Raw genomic sequence first — 13,132 nt, 5'->3', positions numbered from 1 at the left:
AGAAGCATGTCTCCAACATTTATTAGATTTGCAAGGAATATTTATGAATGTCTCCAATGGACCTACTGAACAGCATTTATGCTTCCTGACGTAAAGTGGAACGGCCACAAGACTCAAGCAAGATAAAGTTATTGTTTGCAGAACCATAGACCTTTATCTATAAATAAAGTATAATTATGGTATATTGCTTGCATAATGCGTCTCGCAGCCCTGTCAGTCAGTTAGCATGTAACCTCCATGCAGCCACAGAACGTCAAATAAAGTCATACTGATGTTGTACACTAACATTATGGGGATCTTGGGTTTTGTTTGGAAACAAAACCCAATGTCAGGTCGACGTCAATTTCCAACGTCCAACTGAAAATCAACCAAATACCAACGTTTATTCATGTTACACCTTGACGGTGTGTGGACTTTACAACTATGGCATCTATTAAACTTTCACTTTCCAACACAACCTAAAATTAACAAAATATCAACGTATTTTGACTGCTATTGGACATCAAAATAAAGTTGTCCTTAGACGCTGACTAGACATTGAATCTTGGTCATCTGATGTAATGACTTAAATCTAATCAAATATTAATATCTTATGATGTTGTGTGCCTGCTGGGCTTCAAGGGTTAAACATTAACAAACAGCACTAATAATTCACTTACATCTTAATACAGTTTGGTGCTATTATAACCGGCTAAAAAAAAAAAAAAAGCAGCAACAACTAAAGGTTTTAAATAAGAAGCCATGATGGGAATGCATTTTGGTGTGGCGCCCCACCATGGAAGAATGATTGTAGCGGAAACCATGCAAGTCTTAGTTAATCATGGTAAAAAGGGCACACTTTCATTTCTGGGTGAACTATCCCTTTAAGGCAAACTTGTGCAGCTATTCACAAATTATGCATCAGCATATCTTTGGTTTGAAAACACAATAGATTGATAGAACACATGGAGTCATAAACACTTACATGAAAGTTGGGGATGTGTTCTCTGTCCAGCGGTTTGGTGACAGAGAGAAGTCCTGAAATGGGGTCGATGATAAACAGGCCAGTAGGGTTTTGGTCTGCTCCTGGTCCGGTCACACTGTAGCGCAGCGTGTTGCTCTTGTCCTTATCAGACTGGATCTGAAACACACACACACACATAAATAAAAATTATATGCGAATAACTCCCCAATGATATTTTACCACACATTTCTGACTGCACTTCACATGATGAAGCAATGTTGTTTTACTGTGTGTATACACTCACTTTCACAAGCTCTTCGGGGAATTGTTTTCTGGAGTTCTCCAGCACGTTGACAGGAGGAATGACCCAGTCTCTTTTCACGCGATTCACACTGTCGTCGCCCTTGACAAGCACACTGTGCCGAGGAAACAGTATCACTGGCACCTAGCAAAGAGAAAAAAATAAATAAAAAATATGAGAAAAAGAACAAGTTACATTCACAAACACCCACACACTCAATATACAATATGTGATACGCATACACACACACTGCAGCAACACATCTGCCCTGGCCTCAAATAATTACAGAATTAATTTTACCCTCTGTAATGGGGTCATAAATTCCGCTGCCGCTCCATCGTTAAATCCCACAGCAGCAACACCCACATAGTAAATGCGAGTCTGTGTGTTGAGTTTGCAGTATTGTTCCATTTCCCTTCTCCCTAAACCCTGTTATTCAGAGCCGAAGGCAGTCAGAGATGTGCTTGACCAGACATTTGCCCTGTTCTTAGTGTTATACAGAACAAAAACCCTTCTGAGTGTTCGGTTAAGAGTTCATTTCCAGCGACCGACGGCTGAATTCATTATGCAAGTGAGTGTGTTTGCTTATAAAGCGACTCAATGTTTCCTCTCGGTTGATATCAACGAAGCCTCCTTTTCTCTTGACCCAGCTTCTCTCTTTGCCTGTCGCTGGTGAAATATTGCCGGTAATGACAGCGCAAGGTACGGGTGGGCGGCAGTTCCGTGTTGATGGAGGGAGGCAGACTCTCTCATTTCTCTCTGCTATGACTCAGGTGATGATGAGCGAACTCATTACCCTTGTGTCTACTTAGAGTCAGAGGACCTCTCCGACCCGAATGCACTGACAACAGAAGCATCCACTGAACGGGAAGAAAAACAGACCCTTTTTCTCAGTTTGTTCTTGTGTATTTTCACATATGCCATTTTGTCTCATTCAGCATTTTCTGGCTCTCTCTCTCTATATATATATATAGTTGAAGTCAGAATTATTAGCCCCCCCTTTGATTTTTTTTTTTTATTCTTTTTTAAATATTTCCCAAATGATGTTTAAGAGAGCAGGGAATTTTTCACAGTATGTCTGATAATGTTTTTTTCTTCTGGATAAAGTCTTATTTATTTTATTTCAGGCTGGAAAAAAGTTTTACATTTTTTAAAAAAAACATTTCAACATAAAAAACGCAGTCAATATTATTAGCCCCTTTAAGCTATAAATATTTTTTTATAATCTACAGAACAAACCATCGTTATACAATAACTTGCCTAACCTATCCTGCCTAGTTAACCTAATTAACCTAGTTAAGCCTTTAAATGTCACTTTAGGCTGTATAGAAGTGTCTTAAATTATTTTGTCAAATATTATTTACTGTCATCATGGCAAAGATAAAATAAATCAGTTATTAGAAATGAGTTATTAAAACTATTATGTTTAGAAATGGGTTGAAAATATCTTCTCTTTGCTGAACAGAAATTAGAGAAACATGGGGGGGTAACAATTCAGAGGGCTAATAATTCTGACTTTAACTGTATATATAATATACTAAATAAAGGACTATTTAATTTAATTAGCAAAGGTTTATGAAAGATTTCGTAAGGTTTCTAGTAACACTTTAGATAATACACTTACAGTTTTAGATAATATAATTAATATAATACTTATTTAGATAATATAATTATAATATAGTTTTTGTCAGTATTTTTATTATTAATATTATTATTATTATAAAATGAAAACCAAAATCATTCCTATTAATTTTATGGTCAATGATATTTTATAAGTCATCTGTAGCTGAAGAAATAGTCGACTATAACTTTTGTGCTTTTAAACTTTATTAATATGCTTTTATACATTTCCAGGAATTTTTCAGCCTTGAACAAAAGGATTTTTGTCAGGATTAATGAAATTTCTGCAAATATGAATTTTCACTTACATGCACCAGTACATCCATATATAGTAATAAACAGTTTAATAAATATTGTTTATGTACATTACTGATCAAAGGTTTGAGGTCATTTTTTTTAAAGAAATTAATACATTCATTGAGCTAATCAAATGATATTATACAATTTCACTGGTGTACAGTACTTTTTATCACATAAATGTAGTCGTGTAAGCATAATAGACTTTCAAAGATATTTACCAAACATTAATCAGGGCTCGAAATTAACTTTTTTACTTGGTAGCACCGGAATGAATGAGCACCGCTGCAAATTATATTTTAAGGGATTTATTGTATTTTAAAACAACATCAATTAGGACTAACAAAAGCCAGAAAGAACTATCTAACTAATGCTGAGATGACATTGATATTTGTGTGAATTAATTCCAAAATGAATGTCGAATAATTAATAAAACATTAATGACGATGAAAATGACAATAATAGTAACAATGAATTACATTTCTCATCATCATGCTGTCTTGAATGTGCTTGAATGAAAGTTATCTGCAATAAAAAGTCTTTTACTTTATGAAAAAAATGTATGGTTTGCATCAAACAAAAATGAAGCATTGCAGTAATAAATATTTATTTTGTACTGCTGTTTATATATGCATGTCAGTTTAATAAATAATATTTCTTCTACAAAACAAACAAAAGATTATAATAAATAATTAAATTCAAGGCTGAAAGCTGCAAAACAGCTCAGTAACTAAATAAAAAAAAATAATATACACTTCAAGAAAGAATAGACAAAAGAAAGGAAGTAAAGTCTCACTTCTATCATTCTTTAAACATTTTGGTTTCAGTTTGTGTCAATTTCAATGTTCAGTCTGAGCTGATTTTTATTTTTCTGTGTTAGTGGAAAAGCAGGCGAGTCAGCCGACCCAATTTATGAGCAGGTTAAGCAGGATTCTTGCGATGACCACTGGCGCAATACCGCTGTTTGTTATGAGCTGCAGTTTCAGTGTGAACTTAGTAGAGGCGAGCTTCTCTGGCGATGATATGTACAGTATTAGATTTGACTTTTTGCGGACATTTGCGATGAACACTCAGTGAATGCAACGCATCGAGATTCGGGCGCCTTCTCCAAAAAGCACGTACTCGATTGATCTCAGCTGGCGGATCAATATTCACCACATGTCATGATCGCTCTCATCTGCGCCTCAACTTCGGGTGGGGTTTGCAAACCTGTGTGCTTTAAGTTTTCACTCTTCAGCCGTTTGCATTTCCCGTAGTCATAAAAGCTCCTTCCCTGTCATCTGACAGCGGAATACCTTGAGTGATTGACAGCTAATATAAACCAATATAGCACCAGTGAAGTGCGATTCAGTCCGTTTTTAGAAAAAATCAGGTCGCACTACAACAATTATTTGCAGTCGCACTAATGCTCCCTGATATATTATGAGGTTGCATAGATTAATTTTCGGGCGCATATGCGACCAAAATGTTCACAATTTCGAGCCCTGTTAATGAGATAAAACCACAAGTGTATTAGGACTGCCTATTATATAGAAACATTATCATTATTGTTATAATAGTATATGCAGTAGCCATATTGCAGAGAACTGAAATACATTTAATTAATTGTAGTGTATGTGCATTTGTGTTCTACATGAATAGGTTGTTTATCCAAATCTGACCAATCAGGTGGGGCCTTTAATATCATCATCAACATCTCTCCAGTAGTTGCTGTTAGGTTAACCTAGAGCTAAAAATAATAATGCTGTATGACAAGAGAGGAAAATCAAAACAGCCAATAACAATCAAATGTTCTTGATTCTTAAATGTTTGCACCATGACATCGTTAATTTAATTACATTAGATCAGAAAAATATGTATTGCCTGTTTATTTTGGTATGATCATAAGATACATTTTAAAAAATGCTGATAAAATAGCATTGTGCAAGATGGATCTATCATAAGAAATTTTGCTATCGCAACACTCAACAACAATATTGCACATGTTCCCAGTATCATTTAACCCTAACACGTATCTTCCTTAACCGTGAAATATGTTTTGCAGATATAGGCATGCGACATTTTCAAAATATACCGCGGTTTGGAAAATTCTGACTATTTTATAAGTCATAATAATAAAAAGTTATTACAATGTACCCAAATAAGTAATTTATAATAAGTACAGCAGCATATCTGAGGTTGGTAAGTGGGCATCGCCTTGTGGAACAAAGTTTATGCACACATTCCAGAAGATTCTCTTTCACTGTTAGCAGTTAGAATAATCTCACCATCAGATACATGCAGATATAGGCTTGCGACATTTTCAAAATATACCGCGGTTTAGAAAAGTCAAGGTTTAAAACATACTAGGTTTAATACCCTGGTATAATGTACATGGTATAATGGTATACATGGTATTTATACGTTTTTTTGTGTTTTGTTTTTAGTTTTTTGGACTTTTTTTGTCACAAAGTACAGCGAAAAGCAGCCCATACAGTCACACATGCTATAAATCTTAAGGAGTGTAAATATTGCAGGTATGACATTAGAGTAAATGGTATCAGATGAAGAAAAAGATGACGAAAAATCAATTGTGAAGGAAGTGAAGGAATTATCAGCACACAATATGAATTCTCAATTAGAAAAATACAACAAACTATAAAATACTATTAATGAACAAAAAAGTATCTTGAGTTTGTGTTAGCCACGAACCTTATTCAAGTGATTTAACCAAAATCCCAGTCAAAAAACCCATTGACTTTGGGACAAGGGAACCAGAACTGCTAAAATGCTAACTCGCTTTCGGGTTTTTGCATACAAAAAGACGTAACTCATTTGAATTATTTAGCTTGCCATGTTTACTATTTCAAATATTATAAATGTTTCTCAAAATAAAATATATTGTGTTCAAAAGGGGAAAACGTTTTTGTTTTTTACCCAGACGTTTAAAAAGCATAGATTTTAGAGCAGTAAACACAATACCTTAAAACTGTGAAACCGTGACATTTTTATTCAAGGTTATCATACCGTTAGAAACCTATCCTGGCCCATGACTGTTTGCAGACACTGTGCCAGCATTTTGAGTAATAACAAGCCATTGACTTTTAAATCTTTAAAGCCCATGCAAACACATTTTAACTACTTCTTTCTTTTTTGCTAGAGACAATTAAAACATCTCACAACACAGAGAAGGAGACTAGTCACAAAACTACTCAAATGACACATTTTAACGTAATGGCCAAATTAAAACCTCATTAAAACAGCATGATATTCCCAGCGCTGCTTGGTTTCACATCCCCTGCAAACTCATCTGCAATATATCTGCACTGCCCACCCTTCACCCTCTCCTCCTTTGCCTCCTCAACCATTTCGGCCTTTATCTCTGGCTCTTATCCGCTCTCTCCCCCGCTGGCTCCCCTCGTCCTCCTTCCCCTTGGCGGCAGTGTGTGGACATGAGTGTGTGTGTGAGTAATAAAGAGTAAATTCTCCTTGTCTCCAAGCAGAAGGCAGGGCTATGAGACATATGGTTAGTGTTCCCAAGCTAAGGGTCCAGATCTCCGCTGTCTAATGTATCCTCCTGCCTTAATGTCTCTTTAGCATCGTTAAACATTAATTACAGCCCTACTATCAACGTGTTAGTGCTCTGCTAATTTTCTAATATAGTTTTATTAGTGCTTTGGCTTTGTCACAGAGGGCCCTCGGATGAAGAGAGACATTTTTTTGTGAGCTCACATTCGCACAATGGCTGTTTGATGGTGTAATTGCAGCATGAGGCTAGTTTAGAAACGCCATGCGCTGTTAGCGATCTGACACGGTTATAATTAGTGTGATTTTTGCAGTCACGCAGCCGCCGTTCCCTGCTAAAATCGGTATGAAGCAGACATTGCGATGGTTTGTGATGTATGTGAGTGAAAATAGATTCTCGAACAAGAAAAAAAAAATCAGGTACTGATAGGACTATTGGATTGATGTGGTTTGCTATTGGTCAATCTCATGTGAGTGACAGGTTGCCCCGCCCTATGCTATCATTTAAGAGAATTGCAAGAGTGAGTAATATTTTGATTAAATTAAAAAAAAAAGAAAAAAAGTTATTTTGACTATTTTGTAAGTCATAATAATAAAAAAAAATAGTAACGATGTACCCAAATAAGTAGTCTATAATAAATACAGCAGCATATCTAAGGTTGGTAAGTGGGCATCACCTTGTGGAACACACTTTATGCACACTTTCCAGAAGATTCTCATTTACTGTTATAAGCAGTTAGAATAATCTCACCATCCATCAAGCAATTTTGTACTTAATAGACATCTAATAAAGACAGCTAGCTCTCTGCAGCTCATACATACAGTTGTCAACATTTGAAGTGGATCACAATCGTTTTTCAAAACTGTCCTAAGACAAGAATGGCTGTTATTCAGTTGTTTTAGGAAAACTTTGATAAATGGCAATGATTCACTTTAAATGCTGACTACTGTACATCTCACTCTTTTTCAATCTCTTTCACAGATTACAGTTTCTTAGCCACAACTTTGTCACCAAGGATTTTCCAGAGATTTTTAATCAGAATTACATCAGCACTCTGGCCTGGCCATTTCATTATTTCACATTATTTTAATGTTTTCCGCTTAAAGGAACTATTTTATGTCCGAATTATGAAAAAAAAGTAAATTACAAAATAATTACAAAAGGTTTTTACTAGACATATTAAGCAAGTGATCAATTTACATAATGGTCTATACAGTGGTAAACATTTGAAGTGGATCACAATAGTTTTTCAAAACTGTCCCAAGACAAGAATGGCTGTTATTCAATTGTTTTAGGAAAACTTTGATAAATGGCAATGATTCACTTCAAATGCTGACTAATGTATATCTCACTCCTCTTCAATCCCTTTCACAGATTACAGACTGTAGTGTTCCTTAGCCACAACTTTGTCACCAAGGATATTCCAGAGATTTTTAATCAGGTTTACAACATGACTCTGGTCTGGCCATTTCATTATTTCACATTATTTCATTGTTTTCCGCTTTAAGGAACTATTTTATGTGCGAATGATGAAAGATATTCAATTTAAAGATTTAGTTAATTCAAAAATAAAACAAAAAATATGTTATTAATTACAAAATAATTACAAGTGGTTTTGACTAGACGAACGAAGCAAGTGATCCATTTACATAATGGTCTATACAGTAGTCAACATTCAAAGTAGATCACAATCGTTTTTCAAAACTGTACTAAGACAAGAATGGCTGTTGTTTAATTGTTTTAGGAAAACTTTGATCAATGGCGATGATTCACTTCAAATGCTGACTACTGTATATCTCACTCTTCTTCAATCTCTCACAGATTACCGACTGTAGTGTTTCTTAGCCATAACTTTGTCACCAAGGATATTTACATCAGGACTCTGCTTTGGCCATTTCATTGTTTCAATGTTTTCCGCTTCAAGGAAATATTTTATGTCTATTTTGCAGTTGTTCAATTGTTTTAGGTTAACTTTGAGAAATGGCGATGATTCACTTCAAATGTTGACTACTGTAGTCACTCACTTAAGCTAAGCAGGGCTGTCTCTGATCGGTACCTGGATGGGAGATCACATGGGAAAGCCATGTTGCTGCTGGAAGAGGTACTAGTGAGGTAAGCTGGGAGTGCTTTCCTGTGGTCTGTGTGAATCTTAGTGCCCCAGACTGTCACTGAGAACCATCCTTTAATGAGATGTTAGATCATGATCCTAACTATCTGAGGTCATTTAAAATTCCAGGATGTCCTTAGAAGAAAGTAGTGGTGTGTCCCCGGCATCTTGGTCAACTTGCCTACTGGCCTCTGTCCATCATGCCCTCCTAACCATCCCCATATCATAATTGGCATCATCACTGTTTCTCCTCTCCACTGATCAGCGTGTGTGTGTGGTCTGATGCAGAATGGTTGCTGTAACCCCCATCCCTACCTCCTTCAATCTGTAAAGCTTTTTAGTGCTCAGAAAAGTGCTATATATAAATGTAAGTAATTAACTATTGTAAAACGTAGATGGTTTGGCTAAAACAAGGCTAAATTTGGGCTGACAGTGAAAATCTATTAGACATCTAAGAATAGCCCAAAACTAGACTAGTCATCAAATACACAGATTTGACTGACTTCAGATGTGTAGTCCTTCCAGTGCATTTGATGACTAGCCTAGTTTTGGGCTATTCTTAGACATCTATTAAATTTTCACTGACAAATTTAGCCTTTCTTTAGCCAAGCCATCTATGTTTAGAGATCTATATGCTTGCTGGGCAACTTTGACAATAAAAAGTGCGAACTCCTCTGTTCCATAAGTGCTTAAATTGCAAAACAATCCTTTGTGCTTTTCCTTTTCCTTAATCCTTCCCTGTTATTGCTTTTACTTTTCCTAAACAATGATAGAAAAATTGTAGTACTAGCACTTGTTTTCATTATTCGCCTCTTTATGCAAAATAAAATAACTCAAAGTCCTCATTTGTAGATCACTTTGGATAAAAGCATCTGCTGAATGAATAGAAGTAAATGCACTATTCCAAATATTCAGTCCAAAAGATACAGCAGTTGTGTTTACATGAACACTTCACTTCAACATGCTTTCTTACCTGTTTGGGTTGAGTGAAGTTGATGTGTACCATCCACTGCTCTTGAGAATTCTCATCCTTGGCTTTAATCTCCAAGCTCTGCCCCTTTCTGTCGGTGAGCTGAAGTGTCCGTGCTGCCATAACTGTCCCATCGGCGTCTATCCGGAAATCTGCAGGGTCGCCACTCTCAAAGCGCAGGCCGGAACCTCTGCCACAGTCCACAAAATCCACTGCAAGAAAGAGAGAGATGGTGGATTGAGTGCAGGCCAGCTTTTGTTTTTAAACTACAAACATCTAAAAAAAAAAAAAAAAACAAGCACACAGGAAATCACATTCCACTCCTCCACAAGGGAATAATGGTTTTACTTGAAATGTAAGGACAACGAGAGCGAGAGATGGAAAGTGTGCACTGACATAGAGGTAGAGAGAGAGAGAGAGAGAGAAAGAGTGACGGTAGGGAAAGGAGAGCAGGTACAACTTCTGAAGCTCTTCTGCATTATTCATGCTGAGACATCCCCTGCAGGCCCCCAGGTGTGCTGAGGAACGGAGGAACAGGAGGACGAGGAGACAAAGAGAGCGAGGGATGAGGGGAGGGAAAAAGACGAGAGAAAACTGAGGAAAAAGCCGAGTTGAGAGGTATCTGCGGCACGGCACTGGAGGGAATCGCATTAGAAGTACAGACATAAACAAATGAATGTGCTTTATTTATTATGCCGCAATTAGAGAACACAGACAGACAATTACACGCCCAGCACTGAGTGAGACGCCGGGACGCTCCGCTATCAGGACGCATTTGTTTGCGAGGAGCTTCGTATTGACTGGGCTCATTTGTCTGACATTTTTCATCTTTCAAGCAGAACGCCAGCTCTCATTATCTGGGCCAGGTGGACGGCACACGTGATTTTTTCCGCCGAAAATTTACGTGACATGGCACATGGCTGCAGTGGATGTACTGACAAAAATTAGGTCCAAAAATCTGTCCAATAAGAACAAAACAATTAAAAAAAGGGAAGCACAGGTTGGTATGGTTCTAAGAATTCACCCTCTTCAATGTAGACATGCATAGATTGTTGAATATGCATGAGTAACTTGCATATAAATTAAAAAGAATGTTTACAAGACACGTAACTGAAATATACACAAAATCTGTCATAAGCAGACACAAGTCAACTCTCAGTGTTAACTTAATATTAATAGTGTGTAAAATATGTAAACAAATGGTCATCACAAATTGTTGTATTAGAGTTTCCGTTTAATTTCTCTAAATATTTCTAAACATATTTAATACTTCCTCAAAATCAGTTTGTTCTTTTTGTTCACCTGAAAAGATAGGGCATCTAAAAGAACAGTACAAAATTAAACAGAGATTTGAAAATCTGGAATATAAATATTGAGATATTAAATATAAACATTGCGAAAATCACCTTTAATGTTGTCCAAATTAAGATATTAGCAATGCAAACCACTAATAAGCAAAACATTTATGTACAGAAGAGAATTTACAAAATGTCTTCATAGAACTTGGATATTTACTGGGTATTCCAGTAACCAATTGGAATATTTATTACATTTTATTTCTGTAAATAAAAGAAATATCAATCATTTTGACTCACTCAATACAATTTATTGGTAGTTTTTCCTACTAATATATATGTGTGCAATTTAAGGCTGGGTCCAAAGTCACAAATTATTTTATTATTTTTTAAAAATTTCAGCTGCAGTCCACCAGTGTAGTCTTAAGGCTGATTTATAATTCTGCGTCGAGTGATCGGCATGACCCACAGCACTTGCCTTTCATAGCCGTGCATTTATACTTCTGCATGCTGTTTGTGTTGCTCTGCAATAACACTTTCGAAATGCTAGCTGGCAATAGGTCTTTATGTTTCACTGTTTCATGTTTCTTCATGGGAGTTTTGTTTTTTCTGAACGCTACGAGTAGCTCAAACTTGCTCATTCAGAGGCGGGAACCAGCGGACATGCAACAACTTTAATCATAAGTTAAACACAAATCATCTGGAGCTCCTTCACAGGACTTGACACTTGTAAAAACTTGCTCTATTAAACTCACTGCTCTCAGCACCACCGACACTCGTCACAGCTACCAAACCGACCAATCACAGAGCTTGCGCTACACGTTGTTGTGACGTGTAGTTTCATTTATTGAGAGGTGTATGTCAGTGTCGACATCAGCCATGGCAAGGGCTATGCGACCGTGCGAAGGCTGCACCGGTCCATACACGTGGGCTTGACGGAGAAGTATAAATCAGCCTTAATTTAGCAAACAACTGACTTCTATAAACCAATAGCACAAATAACAAATTTCAAAAAGGCAAAATACATATTCACTCAGTTAGTAACATAAATTATATAAACAGAATTCGCAACATTGGCAGAGTTAGAGAAAGCAATTTCTAGCATGGCATCAGAATACACAAAATAGACCAAAAAACAGATCCAAAGAATCATTCTGAACCTGAGTCAATTCAAATCAGGAACTCTGTGCGGATAAAAAGATTCTATTCTAATCCTAATTCTAAAAAAGAATAGAAAGCAGAAGCTGGAGGCATGTACACAGCATCAAACAAAGTGCACTATTAATTCAATGCTAGACTGTTTCTCAATTCCAAGAACGCAGAGAACGAACTTGCATTCTTGTGAAGGCTGTTCTTGCCAGGTTACCTCGGAAGATCTAACTCGGGAGACCACGAGAACAGAGAATGGGCCCTCTGAGAATTGAGATGCTGCGTTCCTCTTGATGGTCACATGACATAATTTTAAACATAAATAATTTTAACATTACAGCACTCATACAACGATTGAATGTTTTCCCCCTTCCAATATAGAAAACATGCACAAAAACCTTACAAATTTACTTTCCACAAAATAAGTAAAACTAATTTCAGCAAATAAACTCCCTTAAAGCGTTTGTGCCTTTATTAAGATTTTCATGGTGACGTTTACTTTAATCATCTCATTTAGGGAAACCCCTGAGCCAAATAAGTTACATCCCTGAACTTTAATAATAAACAGGTATAAAATGCTACACTTCCTACATACTTTATTCAGCCGCAAAGACTTCTCGAGCAAGATTTGCGCTCATAACACATCCTCCGTTCTTGTGATCTTGAGTTTTGGAACTGAACTTTGACAGTTAATGATGACGTTACACGAAAACAGAAGGACACAGAATGCTGAAGAACGCATATTGAGAACCAGCCCTAATGTATCATTTCACAACCCTGATTCTCATGCTGGAAAAGTTCAGCTTATGTCACTTCCTGAACATTTCCTGTCCTTCCCCTGCCATCACTGTCAATGAAAATAGTGCAAAAGCCAATTTTCCATCTCCACGGAAATCCCCATCCTTTCTCTCACAGAGAAACACACACCAGCAAACACAGCCTACA

The 13,132-nt window shown here is 36.6% G+C and overlaps 1 protein-coding gene and 1 long non-coding RNA gene across 2 annotated transcripts in view; both read right to left on the bottom strand.

Annotated features, from left to right (window-relative positions):
- The window catches only part of cdh2 (cadherin 2, type 1, N-cadherin (neuronal)), an 80,272-nt gene that overhangs the window by 26,945 nt on the left and 40,195 nt on the right, over window positions 1-13,132 (bottom strand). The window contains 3 exon segments of the mRNA NM_131081.2: window positions 965-1,120; window positions 1,248-1,388; window positions 9,747-9,955. Of these exon segments, the coding sequence (NP_571156.2) occupies window positions 965-1,120; window positions 1,248-1,388; window positions 9,747-9,955 (506 nt within the window).
- LOC141379548 (uncharacterized) overlaps window positions 11,416-13,132 on the bottom strand; it is a 5,276-nt gene continuing 3,559 nt past the window's right edge. The window contains exon 2 of the long non-coding RNA XR_012396386.1: window positions 11,416-13,132. This exon is cut by the window's right edge and continues 2,800 nt beyond it. This is a non-coding gene — a long non-coding RNA (uncharacterized lncRNA).

Source organism: Danio rerio, chromosome 20, assembly GCF_049306965.1.
Source record: "Danio rerio strain Tuebingen ecotype United States chromosome 20, GRCz12tu, whole genome shotgun sequence".
Taxonomy (NCBI): domain Eukaryota; kingdom Metazoa; phylum Chordata; class Actinopteri; order Cypriniformes; family Danionidae; genus Danio; species Danio rerio.
Note: the sequence above shows the minus strand (reverse complement) of the source record. Positions and strands in the feature narration are given on the sequence as shown.